General features: G+C 42.3%; 1 protein-coding gene across 6 annotated transcripts in view; it reads left to right on the top strand.

Moving 5' to 3' along the window:
- The window catches only part of ANXA3 (annexin A3), a 55,596-nt gene that overhangs the window by 26,454 nt on the left and 12,143 nt on the right, over positions 1-16,999 (top strand). For all 6 annotated transcript variants that reach the window (XM_082389433.1, XM_082389432.1, XM_082389435.1 and 3 more), the window contains 6 exons: positions 5-99; positions 2,746-2,859; positions 6,351-6,441; positions 11,604-11,683; positions 15,627-15,683; positions 16,036-16,129. In XM_082389433.1, coding sequence (XP_082245559.1) covers positions 5-99; positions 2,746-2,859; positions 6,351-6,441; positions 11,604-11,683; positions 15,627-15,683; positions 16,036-16,129 — 531 coding nt within the window. The remainder of the gene's footprint in view (positions 1-4; positions 100-2,745; positions 2,860-6,350; positions 6,442-11,603; positions 11,684-15,626; positions 15,684-16,035; positions 16,130-16,999) is intronic.

Below are 16,999 nucleotides of genomic sequence, written 5' to 3'. Positions count from 1 at the left end.
TTAGGAACCGATGAGAAAACGCTCATTAGCATTCTGACTGAGAGGTCGAATGCACAGCGGCAGCTGATTGCTAAGGAATATCAAGCAGCATATGGAAAGGTAAGATTTCATTAACATAACAGGCAGTAAAGGGCTAATCACTAATGGATCGAGGCTGCTGCCATATGATTGTGCCCACGGATCTTTTGTTTCAGGCCAAGTGTAACAGAAAGTACCCTGTGTATCCAGTCAACAGCCGGGAATAGGAGTCCTGGTCTCTTCCCTTAACTGTCTGAATGGCCTTGGACATGTTATTTGATCTTTCTGGGCCTCAGTTATCTGAGGTCTTCACCTGTTGAATAAGGAGAGTTGCCTTGGATCAGTGGCTATAAACCGGGAATGACTTTGCTCCCCAGGGGATAGTTGGCAATGTCTCCAGACATTCTGATTATCACAACTGGTGGTGGCGGGGGGGTGGGGGGGGGTGGGGGGGATGTTTCTGGTATCTCGTGGGTAGAGGTCAGGGATGTTGCTAAACATCCTGCAGTGCACAAGACCGTCCCCCACAATAAAGAACTATCTGATCAATTATCTGATAAATCCTGTCTTAGATGATCTTTAATTTCTCTTCCAACTTTAATATGTTTACGTAATTATAGACTGATATTTTTTTTAATTTGTTCGGCAGATGAATATTTCTTCAGTACCAGAAACTATACAAGAACTATTCAAGAACATTTTGTGTGTCTTTTCCAAGCAGTTTATTTGTTCAGTAATAAACTACTGTGTGTCAGGAGTGGGGTACTACTCTAGGTCAGGAGATATTCTAGACATTGGAGATTCACTGGAATAAAAAGCAGAGCCGCCTCTCTTTAATGGACCTAACATTCTATTAGAAAAATAATAAATATATAAATAAAACAAATTCAGATATTGGTAGGTGCTATGAAAGAATTTAAATGGATGATATGCTAGAGAATGACTGGTGAATGGCTCCTTTAGATCATGTGGTGAAGAAACGTCAGTGACAGGTTGTTACCTTACTCTCAATGAAGACTAAACAATACTCAGGCTTCTGCTCTGCTTCATCTGGGGAAGAGCATTTCAGACAGAACGTCCAGCAAATGCAAGAGCCCTGAGGCAAAAACAAGCTGGGAGTACTTAAGAAACAGGAAGAGTCCTAATATGGCAGGAGTGTAGACAGTAAAGGGTGACAGAGGGAAGAGATGAGGTTGAAGAGAGGCTTAGGACATGCTGGACCTTGGGGTCTTGGTGCAGAGTTTAGATTTTATTCTAAGAACAATAGGGAACAATTGGAGGTTTATAAGAAAGGAAATACTATAACCTAATCTATATTTTTTGAAGATTATTTTAGCTTCTGTGGCTAATGAACTGTGTAGGGGAAAGGGTGGAAACACAAACCAATCAGGCTATTGGGTCCAGAACTGAGAGTGTGTAGTGACCATCCAAGGCAGCTGAGGCATCACCTGACAGTGTTCTCCGAGCCCCTGGGCTCCATTAAGACACCCTTCTCTGTGTTCCCTTTATTAGATACTTAACATATTATGTTGAAATTTAACTTTGACTATTTCTATTTTTCTCATTAGGGAGTAACGTCCTAGGGGTAAGGATTGTGTCTAACTCACCAATTAAGTGCCTAACACAGAGCAGGCACCCCATAAACTTTTGTCAACTTAACTGAATTGCCAAGCTTCTGGGCAAGGCAGCATACTCATGTACAGGGATAGTGAGTGATCCATTGGCCTTTTAGGATTTCCAAAATATGGAGGAAGGATGGAGCTGAAGGGTGACAACTATGTCTCACAGTGGGACAGAATGAGAGCATGTGAAGTAAGATTCAGTTGGAAAGGCTTGGGCTGAGGACAGATGGGGGTGGAATTTAGCATTTGGAGAGGAAACACCCCGTGATGACTACAGTGGCTCCATCCCATTTGTTTCGGCAGGAGCATGCCCCAGCTGGGCCCCCAAGTGTCATGGAAGATGTTGGTCTGTACCCACATTGTCATAGCAGTCTGGGAGGCTTCCAGCCTCTGTTTCAGGGCTGAAAATAATCAAGAGCAGGAAAAATAATTATTCAATAACACTCCTTTGGATATTAAAAATGGAAACCATGTTACTTGCCTTCAAGCAGAGGAGATGGACCGTACTTATGTAATGTATGAAAACACTGCTGAAGGAGAGCATCAATAAGTAAGGTCCCCTATTACCACATTTCGGGTTTCCCCTGTTGTTGTTGCCAGAAAACTGCTTTTGATGCCTCCTAGTTCCACGCTCTCACCAGAGGCAAATGACCAAGCACTGTCTTCCCTCCCCTTTTCCCTTCAAAACTCTTTGGCAGTTACCGAGAAGCAAGGCAGGATTAGAGCACCTCCCAGTGAAGCTGGGTGTGAATTATGGGGCTCCTCCTCCCCTTCCTCTTCCCTCACCCCAACCCAAGCATTGAGAGCATCAAGGGCCTGGGAAATGCATTTTAATACACAGTTCCTATCTGTGGCCCTCAGAGAACCTTCTCCACTGGCTTCCCTTCAGAAAACCGTCTATAAAACAGAACATTTTGGAAGTGAACATAAAATGCAGACTAATATCCATAGAAATATTTTCACCATTTCTGTTTATCTCCTGTGGATGGGCATGTTTTTGTCTGAATTCATACATTCATGTTCGTCTTTCACTAGGTGACTTTGGAGGAAGAGAAAGGAGAAGTATTTCATACTTTTCTCTTTGGGTTTTTTTTTTTAATTTTAGGAACTGAAAGATGACTTGAAGGATGATCTCTCTGGCCACTTCAAGTGTCTCATGGTGGCCCTTGTGACCCCACCGGCAGTGTTTGATGCGAAACAGCTGAAGAAATCCATGAAGGTATGAGACCTACACAAGCTGTTTCTGCCCAGCATTTGATTATCAGAAAGAGTGACTTTCTTCTGGTGCACACTTGAGATATGGGTGTAAATGTGATGGATTTGGAGATTCTGTGCTCTCCAATTAGTAGAAAACCCTGAAATGGGAAGCAGTTGTGGAACCTTAAGCCCACATGTTCCTGGCCTGAAAGGATACGGTCAGAGCCTAATTTTGTTTGTTTTTTGACCTGAGGTGTCAAATTCTTTATTTTGTTGTTATTGAGTCAACGGCACCATTATTAACCCCATTGTTTAGGTCAAAAACCTAGAACTATCCTTGATCCCTTGCCTTCTCTCATGCTTCAAAGCTCCCAAATCTATCAACAAGCCCATTAGCTCCACTCCAGAGTCCATCAAAAATGTGTGCATGTCCCTCCTTCCAGATCCATTGCTTTCATTCTTGTTTAACCACTATCATCTCTTGACTGGACCATATCAATATCCCTGGAACTGGTCCCTTTGCCTCTATTTTTGCCCTCCTCAAATCCATTCACCACAGAATAGCCAAAATTATTTCTATAAAGTTACTTTTAGAATCAGATTATACTATTCACCTGCATAAATCTCCAATGGTTTTGACTACTGAACATCCAAACTCCTTATCATGACCTTCATCACCCAACAGAGTCTGGCTCCTGTCTATCTCTACGGCTTTTTAAAATTCTATCTGTATCAGTCAGGATTCCCCAGAGAAGCAGAACCAGTAGGCAGGAGGTATAGAGCAAGAGACTGATTGCAAGGAATTGGTTACACGATTATCCAGCTTGCTAGGCAAATCTGAAATCTGTAGGGCAGGCTGGAACTCTTAGCACAAGCTGGAGCTCCTGCCCATAGGTAGAATTTCTGCTTTTTCAGAGAAGCCTCAGCTCTGCTCTTAATTAAGGCTTCTTGACTGAATTAGGCTCACATAGAATATCTAAGGTACTCACCCTTACTTAAAGTCAATTGATAATGGACTTTAGCTACAAAATACCTTCAGAGCAACACTGGATTACAGTTTGATTGAATAACTGAGGACTGTGGCCTGGCCAGATTGACACATAAAACTGATCATCACACCCTCTTCTCTGCTGCCGGCCACCCCAATTCAGTGCTGTAGCTGTACTGGCTTTCTCGCTGCTCCTTGGACATTCTCAGCTTATTCCTATCTTGAGGTCTTTATATGTGACGTTCTTTCCCTCAGGAATGATTTTCTTCCAGATATTTTCTATTCATTCACTCAGTTTAATTTTTTAAATTGCTATCTATTACTATCTAAAATTATCTTGTTAAATTTTTGGTATTTTACATATTGGTATTTTACGTATTTGGTGTTCTGTTGATTTACGTATTATTTTTTTTCCATCCAATTAAAAGGCAAACCACCGTCATATCAGGGAACCTCACCACTCGAGGAACCTCCTCTATTCCTAGAGGAAAGCCTGCAATGAGATAGGTGCCCAACATATTTGTTGACCGGAAGGAGGGAAAGGAAGGAGTCCAGGTCTGAAGCAAGGCTCTGCCTTCCCATCAGAGACAGGAGATATTTTCTTTTCTGTGGAAGAGGTGTGGGCACCCAAGAAGCAGATGGCAGGACGGAATTAAATGTACAAGAGATTTATTGGGGGAAATCCTTGTGAAGGATAAAGCAGAGACAGAGCAGCGTAAGTGGGGTGAAACTTCTGACTGCAATACAGGTCTGACACCTGTGAAAGGAGAGAGGGACAGAAGGAGGCTCAGATAGGAAGAGCCTCAGTCTGTAGTGCTGCTGTAAGAAAGCCACGGCAAGCTGATGGGGAGCCCCTGAGCAAAGGGTGCCCTTTGGAGGGTCCTACATGGGGCAGGAATGGCCCAGCTCCAGCTCCCCTTCCATGCGCAGTCATGGCTGAGAGCAGCCTGGAGAGAGCATGACCTTAGTGTGAACTGTGTGACAGATCCAAAGGTGTGGCAGTTGGAGGCTGCCAGCTAACTACATTCTTGGCAGTATATTCTCTTGACATGAAATCTCAGCAGTGCATTTCTATGGCTGCCACGTGGCGGACAGTTGAGCAGGTGAAATGGTAAGAATTAGATTCGCCAGCAAGGATTAGAAATGTTTCCGTCTTATGTAAAAGAATTCCAAAGGAAGCAACCCAGAGCTGGGTATCGTGGCACCATCATTATCAGACCTTCAGGCTTGAGGTTCTGCCATCTTCAGCCTGTAGATTCCGCTTCTTGGCTAGATGGCAGCTCAACATCCAGCCATTATATCTTTATTGCAGTAACTGAAAAGAGTAAGAGACAAAGACGTGTTCATCCTTTCTCTTTAAGGACTCTCTGAAATTGTACGTGATGCTTCACATATATTGCATCGATCAGAATTTAGTTATGTGGATAAACCTAGCTCTAAGGGAAGCTGAGAAATATGGTCTTTATTTGGTTAGCTTTGTGCTAAGTTAAAAAATGGGGGTTCTATGACTAATCAAGGAAGATAAAAGAGATACTGGATCTTCTCAGTTTTGCCCTAAACCTAAAACTGCTCTAAAATAAAGCAGGAGCTTGGGATTAACATACACACATTACAATATATAAGATAGATAACCAGCAAGGACCTGCTGTATAGCACAGGGAACTCTACTCAATAATCTGTGATAACCTATATGAGAAAAGAATCTGATAAAGAATGAATATATGTTTATGTATAACTGAATCACTTTGCTGTACCCCTGAAACTAACACAACATTGTAAATCAGCTATACTCCAATAAAATTTTAAAAAAGAAGAACAACCAAAAAAAGTTTATTTAAAAATAAGTAACTAACGAAATAAATAAATAAGTAATTTGAAAAGGAGAGCTATTGGGGGGAACTAGGAATCTGTCACAGAGGGACAGAATTCAGCCTCTTTTCTTATGCTACATTGGCCTTATTTGGTCAAGTCCTAATGTAAATGGCTTCTGTTGAAGTCTCAGTGTGATTCAGTGACCTCAGTATAAACCAAGACTCAGGAAGCACTAGTCCCCAAACCAACTAGGCTCATGACATACATTACTGAGGCTTTAAAAATCTCCCTGAATGAAGAGGAGGATCCATGCTGACCAACCAAGTGCATTGGTACAAGTATGGACTCATTCAAAAGAATTGCAGAGCCCTTTCTAAATACAATGACATATTTGAATGCTCACTTTTGGTACTGAATGACATAGGCTTTCCCTTTATAATATTTCTTCCTGGAATTATTCAAAGGAGTTTTACAGTAGAGTAGGACATTTTCTTTAGAAGCTTAATATTGGTTAACTTCAGATGATTCATGTTATTTTAATACTAAAATATATGGAAAATTAGAAAACCACTTTAGAGCAATAGAGGGCCTTATGTTGATTGACTAAAAACTGTTATTTTCACCTGTAGAAATCAAGATGTTAAGACTGCAATGCGTGAAACTAGGTTTTTTTTTTAAAGTGTTCTAAAAATAGATTTCCTTTTTCTTCTTAGGGCACGGGAACAAATGAAGATGCACTGATTGAAATCTTAACCACCAGGACAAGCAGGCAGATGAAGGAGATTGGCCAAGCCTACTATACAGGTGATCTTATTTTCTGCTTACCTTTACCCCTGTTCACACCTATAGGAGCCAATGCTGCTTTTCCCAGAAACCCACCAATCTTTCTTCACAAGTGGTTTTGAGGAGGCAAGACCGTAAAAAGGAAGACACATTCTAAAATGGGCTAAGGACTGTGGATTTCTGAAGAAAATTTTAATATGATCTGAGCTAGGAACTGCTACAGAACAATGGCATTAATGCTTTACATTTATAACATTACAGCTATAGTGGATTTCACTCTCAGCAATCACTGCTTAATTGAATCAACCATTTTCATCAATGCAAGACACTCATATCATTGTATATTCATATTATGTGTTAAAAACCACTCATGATTTTTGGGGTGGGAAATTAGATGAACCATTCAGAGGATGTGTTGAACATGTGGCTTCAGTATAATTAGCTAAAGCCCTAAGAGTCTGTTAGCTGTGTAAAAAGTAGAAAGCCCCTGCAATGCAATTCTGACACTAACAACCCACGGTTAGGGTGACTTCACAGGTTAAGGGCACAGTCCCCACAAAACTACTCTGACTTCAAACACCAGCCACAAGCTCAGGTGTTCCCAGGCCACATGCGCTTCTGACCAAATGGCAACAGATTCTTACTACCCCCTCAGGTTCAATAACTCACTAGAATGGCTCACAGAGCTCAAGAAAGCTCTATACTTACAATTATGGTTTCCTATAAAGAATGTAAATCAAGACTGGTGGAGTGAAGAGATGCATAGGGAAAAGTCTGGGAGGGTCCTGAACGCAGAGCTTCCATGTCTTCAGGATCCATCCCCCTCCCAGCCCAGCCATATATAACTGCCAACCAGGGAAGCTCACTTGATCTGTGGTGTGCAGGGTTTTATTACACAGGCATGATTGACTCCATCACTGGCCATGTGACTGAACTCCATCTTTAGTACCCTCCTCCCGCTAGATGTCAGGCTGATATCATGTGGCTCAAAGCCTTAACCCTTTAGTCACATTGGTTGGTCTTTCTGGTGTGACCAAGCCCCATCCGGAGTCATCTTGTTAGCATAAACTCAGGTGTGGTTCAGGGGCCCCTCCATGAATAACAATGAAATTCTTATTATTGGGGAAATTGTAAGTATTTAGAGGTTAGCTTCCAGGAGCCAGGGCCAAAGACCAGCCCAATTCTTATTAAACAACCTCTCCCTGTCACCACCTCCAAGTACCTTAAGGGAGCCATGGTGTCTATGTTTTTGTATCAGGGTGGCCAGCTGTGTATTAGGAAACTTCTGCAATAGGAAAGGTCCAAAAAAGGGATATACCGGCCCCCAGATGGGTGTTAAAGAGGTTACTTTGAGAAATTTCCATTAGAAGGTAAATACCTCAATGATAGGTAAGTGACTGTTTTATTGTTGGTATGCTAATGAGGTCTAGTCAGAAAAACAGAAATGCACTAGGTATTTTAACAGAGCGAATTTAATGTAGAGAATTGCTTAAGTACCTTTTTGGAGGACTGAAAAGGCAAAACGGAAACACAGCTCAGAGGTATAATCCTCAAGGCTGGGACGACAAAGGAAGAGATTGGGATTTTCAGAAACTAGAAGCTCAGAGGAGGGCACCACTTTCTGGTGTTGGTACTTCAGGGGCTCAGAGGAGAGGCCCTAGGAACTGGAGTTCAGATCTCTGTGAAGGGGAAGGGCCTCCATCTAGCTGGAGCTACTACCTCCATGGGCATGTAAACAGGTGATTGTTCTAGGAGCCTGGAGCCAACTGCTGCTGTCAGGGTGAAAGCCTGTCACTGGGTTGACACTGATGTGAATCACAAGCCAATGATAGCATGTCCTTCCTTCCTCCTCCTGCCTTCCATCTCATCTCCCTCTACTCCCCCCATTGGTGGAAACTGACAGGGAGGTGGAGGGTGGGGGATGAAAGAGAAATGTTATTTGCAGAGTCCCAACCCCAGCTCCACCAAGCAAGGTATAGAAGGGCAAATTTGGGGTAGATGAGATAATTGCTTAATAATGGGCACAAATGAGTACATTGTAGGTGTTTAACATATTTGGTTCCCTCAGTTCAACAAGATGTACATGTAAAAAAATCATCAGATCCAGGGGCTCTACCCCCAGATGCTGTGTTACTTCCTTGGGTTTCTTAGAAGAGTTACCGCTCCATGAGTTGACTGGCCCCAAGATTCTCCCTGGAGTTCAGCATTTATGTACAAACAACCCTAGGATGTAAGCTCTATGAAGGGGGCGATTTTTGTCATTTTTGCTCACTGCTATATCTCCAGTGCCCAGAACAGTGGGGGATAAATTCAAATATTCATTGAATGAATATCCTTAAGATTGAGATCTGGGATCTTAAGAGCCAAGTGAATGTCTTAGCATTTAGGACTGTTGTTTTGCAAATATGACAAGTGGTCATTGTTCAAAGTTACCAGATGCTCTGGTATCTGGGTGAGTTAAGTTCTCTAAGGCTACAAGGAATTGAACTGCATCTAGGTTCCCTTGGTAAGTAGGGATTCATGATACACAAGAAGTAAAAGAAGGAAATAGTCTCAATCAGGTATAGCCGAGCTGTACAGAGATTCAGGACACAGCTAGGGACTCAGCTGTCTAGTCACTCCCTCAGCATCAGACGTCCACTGCTCCCTGTGCGCATCTTCATCCTAGTAACTCTTTCCCCTCCCTCTCTGCCTCTACTGTTCTTGACACCACCAAGAAACTTCTCTTCCCTTACCACATGACGTTTGTCTACTCAAGGTTTCTATTTGCCCATGGTTTCTGGCTGTTATTCTTGACTTGTGTTTTGTGTCTTATTTCTGGGGGTCTTTCCACTTCTTTGTTACTCTTTTAAAAAAATTCTGGGGCTTCCCTGGTGGCGCAGTGGTTAAGAACCCGCCTGCCAGTGCAGGAGACACGGGTTCGAGCCCTGGTCCGGGAAGATCCCACATGCCGCAGAGCAACTAGCCCATGCGCCACAACTACTGAAGCCTGTGCTCTAGAGACCACAAGCCACAAGTACTGAGCCCGTGTGCCACAACCACTGAAGCCCACGAACCTAGAGCCTGTGCTCCGCAACAAGAGAAGCCACCGCAATGAGAAGCCTGTGCACTGCAACCAAGAGTAGCCCCCACTCGCCACAACTAGAGAAAGCCTGTGTGCAGCAACGAAGACCCAATGTAGCGATAAATAAATAAATTTTAAAAAATTCTGTACATCTCACTCCCTAAGAGAAGATTCAGTGGGCTCAGAAAGGCACTATCTAGTAGAGAGCCTTCTTTTGGGCAAAGTTCTCCCACCAGGTCACCTTGTAGACAGCTGGCCACTTATAGGCAGATGCCAGCCCTGATGCAGTCAACTGTAGCAAGAGTGATGGCATCATGTAATGTGCAATGGTGACCCATGCATTAGAAATCCATCAGAGGACCTCTCAACTTGACCCTCATAAAAGGACCAGGCATATTGAGTGGCTCACACACTACAATGATACAGTAGCACCTAAATGAATAGAGAGCTAAATTCTGGACTCTTTCCGGTATTCTAAAGTTAATGGTGCATGAGAGAACATTGAATCAGGATCAAGAACTCTAAGTTCAGCTTCTGCACTATTAAAACATTGTATCCGTTTTTCTATACCCTGTTGTGTCTCAAAATGCATAAGGTAGTCTTCAACTTGCATCGAAATAATTTTCATATGTTTAGTCTAGTTTCCTGCAAAATACCTGGGGTAGAGGAGAGGTGTGGGAGGCTATGTGAGACTCATGTAGATAATTCTAAAATTATAAAGTACTTCCCCAAATTCTAACAATTGAGAGCTTCATTTTTTTGGCTTGATATTTTTAAACTAAAGAATTTTTTTCATAGAGTGAAGGAAGGAGAGATGTAACAATAACGTGACTATTAGGGAAAGTGATGCCTACTAAATGTTATTATTACTTAGATAAATAATCTGTCTTTATAGTGGATTTTGTTTACTTGAATTGCTCTGGAAAATTATAGATTTCATAAAAAGAGACTTATTAAAATCACGCTGGAAGAATTTCTCTCTCAACACAGTTCTTGCTATTAGATAATCTCACATCACTTTCTATAGTTGTCTTTTACTGATTTAAAAGGACAAGCATTCATATGACTAATTTTATAGTGGTCTTGAGGGTGATGCAGGTGGAGTTCAGAGAGCCACCTGGTGTCAGCTGCATCCAGGTGTACAGTGGCTCGAAGAGAATCACTACTCCATGGGTGGAGCAGAACAGAGATTTAAAATTCAGTGGACACTGCACATCACAGGCTATGCAAAAGGAGCTACAACTATTCAGTACTAAAATATGCAAACACACAGTTGGCATTTGTTATGGGGAAACAGTATGTTTTCAGGAAGCTTTCTTACTTTTGAGAGCTATCAGATAACACATTCTAACTGTATGCGTTAAGATTAGGGTTAGAGTCAATAAAACAGAAAAATAACAGTGGTTTAAATAAGATAAACATTTATTGATCTCATATGTAGAAGCAGTCTGGAGATAGGCAATTCTAGGACTGGCATGACAGCGCCTCAGAACTTTCAGGAACCCAGGCCCCTTCCTGCTTATTTTTATGCCATCGCTCAGATATAGTCCTGCATAGACCAAGATGGCTGCCCAAGCTCCAGGGATCAATCTACACACCAGGCAGTAGGATGGAGTAAGGGACTAAGACTGGCATGAGTCTTCATTAAGGAGATTTCCCAGCAATGTCACGTAGGTCTGCCTACGTTTCATTGCCAAGAGGAGAGCTGAGAATGTGGTCTTTAAGCTGTGTACATTATATCTTGCTTAAGGCCAGGGTTCTATTCCTATGGAAGGCGGACATAATAGAAATTGGAAGGCAAACTAACAGCTTGCCCATCCTAGCTTTCTCACTATACCTTCCTTAGTGCCTTTGTCAGATAAAATGAACCATGATTTGATCCAGAATGGCAGTTGTTTCTGTTCTTGTGCATCTATCACACCACACACTACAGTAATAGTTACAAGCAGAATGTATCCATATCAGAAGAGCACTAAAAAAATTTTTTTAAAAAGAAGAAACAAGATTTATTTTATCAGGTACTCATTCCTTGCCAATGTTGACATTTTAAGCTTTTCTGTGTTTTACAATGGTATTTTTTAGTTCATCAAGGCTTAATTTCATTCTTATCTGGTTTCAGTGTATAAGAAGAGTCTTGGAGATGAAATTAGTTCTGAAACATCTGGTGACTTCCGGAAAGCTCTGTTGACTTTGGCAGATGTAAGGTTTTATTTTTTACTTTTGAAGTCCCCAATAAGCTGCATGGTCAATAATAGTTTCTAGGGTGTTTGAAAATAACCAAAGTGAGACGATGAGATTGCAGTTTTCCTTTTGAAATGATTTGTTCATCTTACATTTGCATTGCCACCACGCAGTATAATATTTAACCATCCTCATAAAGGTATAACATAGTGATGCAACCAAAAAATCTTGTTTTGGTCAGTATATGGATTAAACGTATTTTGATCAGTTTTCATAATACATTAGAAGATGTTCTGCATGTTCATCTGGAAGAAAAATAATTGTTCATTTCCATTATGTCTTCATTTTTAAGAACATGTTGATTTTCTTCTGGACTCGAAAGAATATATATTTCTTTTGGTGGCACTTAAATTAAGTAGGAAGCATGATACAGATGAATTATCTTCAGAGATGGGTATATCAGTCTCAGGATTAAAAAAATGTGGCTTGCTGGAACTGCATCCTTGCCCCCTTTGGAAGAGCTGCTAAGCCATTCATCACCATGTGACCAAATGAGACCACACCGGGGCTTCCCTGGTGGCGCAGTGGCTGAGAATCTGCCTGCCAGTGCAGGGGACGCGGGTTCGAGCCCTGGTCTGGGAGGATCCCACATGCCGCGGAGCAACTACGCCCTTGCGCCACAACTACTGAGCCTGCGCGTCTGGAGCCTGTGCTCCGCAACAAGAGAGGCCGCGACAGTGAGAGGCCCGCGCACCGCGATGAAGAGTGGCCCCCACTTGCCGCAACTAGAGAAAGCCCTCGCACAGAAACGAAGACCCAACACAGCCATAAATAAATAAATAAATAAATAAATAAATAAATAAATAAATTAAAAAAATGAGACCACACCTTGCCGTCTCTTTTTAGGAGGCTCTTGGTTTTATAAAAAAGGCGGTGAGGTCAAGGATGAGATAGAGTCATAGGTGTGTGTAAGAGAGGAAATGATTTAAGCCCCATCTGAACAGCCTCTTTCAGCTGATTTACGCAGCCCTTAATGTGTGAGAAAATCCCAGCAACCATCCCAGCCTGAGGGTTGAAGCAGCACTTGGTAAAGTGAGGCATTATGCCACTAAGGAACAGTTTATCCTAATTATGGTTTCAGTTGTTTCCAGTGGTGACAACCTTATGACGTTTGAACCTACAAACCCAAACTGATGAGGTATCGCTGCAAACATACGATCCCACAGGTCTGTACTCATAAGTGCAGATCTGCTTGTGTGCGCGTGAGCACACACGCCCCCAGAAGGCAGTGGAGAGCAAGGCTTCTGGGAAGGGTTTCAGAATAAGACCTGGAGTCTTGTGCTCCTCTGCTGCCTGCTAGCTTTATACGCTGAGACGAGTTACTTTAAGTCAAGCCTCAAAGCCTTCATTTCACATCTGTACAGTTAAAATAATAACAGTACCAGCCTCAGAGCATGTTGTGAAGATTAAGAGAGAAAGAGTGTGAAATACTTAGCACAGAGAAAATTATCAATACGTCAATACGTGGTGGTGCTGGCTTATTGTAATTAATACCAGTGATCATCAGCGTTTGTATTATTGGAGCAGAATGAATGATGAAAGGAGAACAAGAAGGCGGCAAACTAGGAATGACTAGTTAGAGCAGAGTAGCAGCAGCACTGAAAGAAACTGAGAAAAGAAATCCTGCAAAAATCAGGCAGGCCAGGGCTTCCCTGGTGGCGCAGGGGTTAAGAATCCGCCTGCTAGTGCAGGGGACACGGGTTGGAGCCCTGGTTCGGGAGGATCCCGCATGCAACGGAGCAACTAAGCCCTTGCGCCACAACTACTGAGCCTGCGCTCTAGAGCCCATGAGCCACAACTACTGAAGCCCGTGTGCCACAACTACTGAAGCCTGCATGCCTAGAGCCCGTGCTCCGCAACAAGAGAAGCCACCACAATAAGAAGCCCGCGCACCGCAAGGAAGAGTAGTCCCCGCTCGCCGCAACTAGAGAAAGCCCGCGTGCAGCAATGAACACCCAACGCAGCCAAAAATAAATAAATTAAATAAGAAAAAAAAAGAGTAGTTTAAAAAAAAATCAGGCAGGCATACAAAGACCTAATGTTTGCAAATAGGAACAAATGAATTTTTAAAAATATTTATTATTTATTTATTTATATTGAAGTATATTTGCTCTACAATAGTATATGTTACAGGTGTACAGTATAGTGATTCACACTATTTAAAGGTTATACTCCATTTATAGTTATCATAAAATATTGGCTATATTCCCTGTGTTGTACAATATATCCTTAGAGCGTGTTTTATACCTGATAGTTTGTACCTCTGACTGCCCTACTCCTATAATGCCCCTCCCCCCTTCCCTCTCCCTGCTGGTAACTACTAGTTTGGAACAAATGCATTTTTAAAGTATTATAGCCAAATGTTTCATTCACCTATAATTTGCAAAATAATTCAGGCAATCTTCTTTTCCTTCTCCGTCTCCCATCTTGCTATAATGTGCTGAATTATTTGTGTACAAGCACACGCATTTAGCCACAGAGCCTTCAACAGTAGAGTTAGTGGGGCATCTTTGAGGTTTTGGTTTATTTTAACAGACTTTATTTTTTAGAGCAGTTTTAGATTTTCAGAAAAATGCAGCAGAAACTACAGAGAGCTCCCATATGCCCCTCCTCCCCCCTCACAGTGACCCCTGTTGTTAACATCTGCACTAGTGTGGTACATTGGTTATAGTTGATGAATGAATTAGATGATGAATGAATGATAAAAGAATTAGATGATGAATTAGATGATGAATGAATGAACTGACACATTATTATTAACTAAAGTCCATAGTTTACATTAGGATTCACTCTTCGTGTTATACATTCTATGGGTTTTGAGAAACGTGTAATGTCTTGTGTCCACCATTACAGTATCATACAGAATGGTTTTACTGCCCTAAAAATCATCTGTGCTCCAGCTATTCATCCCTCTCTTTCTCCCTCTGAACGCCTGGTAACCAGTGATCTCTTTATCTCTATAGTTTTGCCTTTTCCAGACTGTCCTATAGTTGGAATCATACAGTATGCAGGCTTTTCAGACTGCCCCTTTTCATGGCTTGATAACTCATTTCCTTTTTATCACTGAGTACTATTGCATTGTATGGATATACCACAGTTTATTCACCTGTTGAAGGGCAGCTTGGTTGCTTCCAAGTTTTGGCAATTATGAACAAAATCTTCTGTAAACATTCATGTCAAAGTTTTTGTGTGGACATTAGATTTCACCTTATTTGGGTAAGTATCAAGGAGCACAATTGCTGGGTTGTATGGTAAAAGTATGTTTAGTTTTGTAAGAAACTGCCGAACTGTCTTCCAAAGAGGCTGTCCCATTTTGCATTTCCAACAGCAAGGAATGAGATTTCCTGTTGCTCCACATCCCTGCCAGCATTTGGTGTTGTCACTGTTTAGAATTTTGTCCATTCTAATTGGTGTGTAGGGGTATTGTTTTAATTTTCAGTTCTCTCATGGCATATGACATTGAGCCTCTTTTCATGTGCTTTCTTGCCATCTGTGTATCTGATGTCTATTCAGATATTCTGCCCATTTTTAATTGGGTTGTTCATTATCTTATTGTTGGGGTTTAAGAGTTCTTTATGTTTTAGATACAAGTTCTGTATCAGATATGTGTTTTCAGATATGTGTTTTCATACAATTTTTCTCCCAGTGTGTGGCTTGTCTTTTGATTCCATTAAGACATTTGAGTTTTCAGGGGAGGAAACTGTGGCTCAGAAAACTGTGTGATTTGCTACAGATTTCATAGCTAGTCAGTGCCAGAACGAGAGCCCCAAGCGCCTGATTGTTCTGTGCTGCGGGGTTGCCACTGAAGAAGCAGCTCTAAGATGCCCCGCTGGTTGGAATGCCGAGTGATGGAATTTTTATCTTTAAAAGGATTGCCCTCACTTTTATCTCCCCTGTCTAGGGCAGAAGAGATGAGGGTCTGAAAGTGGATGAGCAGCTGGCCAAAGAGGATGCCCAGGTCGGTAACAGAGCAAAGAAAACATCTCCTTTAACGATTCTCCCTCCTGACTGTGTTCTCACTTCTACGGCACCAGCCGGGGTCATGCTGTCTCCTGTCCTGTCTGGAGGAGAAGCCTGACACCTGGGGATCCCCGGACCCCACCTTTCTGCCTTCCCCACTGGTGGATATTATTCCCCTGGCTCCTGCCACACAACCGTCAGATTTCCAATCCACTAAAAGTGAGAGGCACGGATTATCGATGATCTCAATGACCTGTAAAATAAACTTGCCCCTCTTCTCATTCCACCTCCTCAGAAAGAGACAGAACTGGGTCTGTGATAACATTTAAGTCTTCTCCCTTGTCCAATAGATTCTCTATAATGCTGGTGAGAACAAATGGGGCACGGATGAAGATACATTCACTGAGATCCTGTGTTTAAGGAGCTTTCCTCAACTGAAGCTGAGTATGGACTCGCATTATCATCCTTTTTTGCGTTGTATTGTTCTTGCAAATATTTCAAGGTTTAACATACACAGTTCTGGGAAATGAAGTTAAAAATCGTGAAGGCTGTCCCATTTTTATGTACAAACATTTCAGGAAACAACCTGGGGGTCCGCGGGGGTGGGGGGGGGACGGATGGCAGGGAGAAGAGAGGAGCAGCTCTCTGGGGTGAGAGCAGAGAGGGGTGTTCCTGTGGGATGGAGGAACCTGACTGCACTGCTTCCAGCCCGTCTCTTGCCCAGTTAGCCACTTTCCAGGAAAACCAGGCACTGCGGGTGAGTCTTTGTTAATGCATTAATGCAGATTAACAGTCAGCTTTTTCTGATATGAAGGTAAATGGGTGGGGGGGGGTACTCTTTTTATCAGACCCAACTATTACATGGAACAGCTAAGCACCCACCCCTTCACTCATGCATCTCTCTGAGTCATTCTGGAAGCAACGGCACCCAGAAGCCCAGATCTCCACTTCCTAGGGACATCTGACTGTGGCTTCCCAGTGCTGGTCTAGAGAACAACCACAGTAATGACTAGGCTGATGCCGAGTTCACGGGAAAATGAGGAAACCTGGGCATTAAAATTTCATCCTTTTTATAAAATAATGGCAGTGGTATATTATAGTTGCTTTATTGATGTCTTTATTTGAAAAATAAAAACCAAACAATCCTAGATCTCTCTCCAAATTTTCTTTTTTTGAAATCCACTTGGAAAAAACATACTTGGCTTACAAAGTATGCCTACGTGCTCCGTGACGTAGGTACAGGTTTTGCCTTTGGGCAAATGTTGATCAGGTACTTTGAATGCCTTCTAGTAAGTATGAAGTAGGCTATGCTGC

Source organism: Balaenoptera borealis (genome assembly GCF_965194805.1).
Source record: "Balaenoptera borealis genome assembly, chromosome: 4".
NCBI lineage: Eukaryota > Metazoa > Chordata > Mammalia > Artiodactyla > Balaenopteridae > Balaenoptera > Balaenoptera borealis.
The sequence above is the reverse complement of the archived record's forward strand: the minus strand, read 5'-3'. Positions and strand labels throughout refer to the sequence as shown.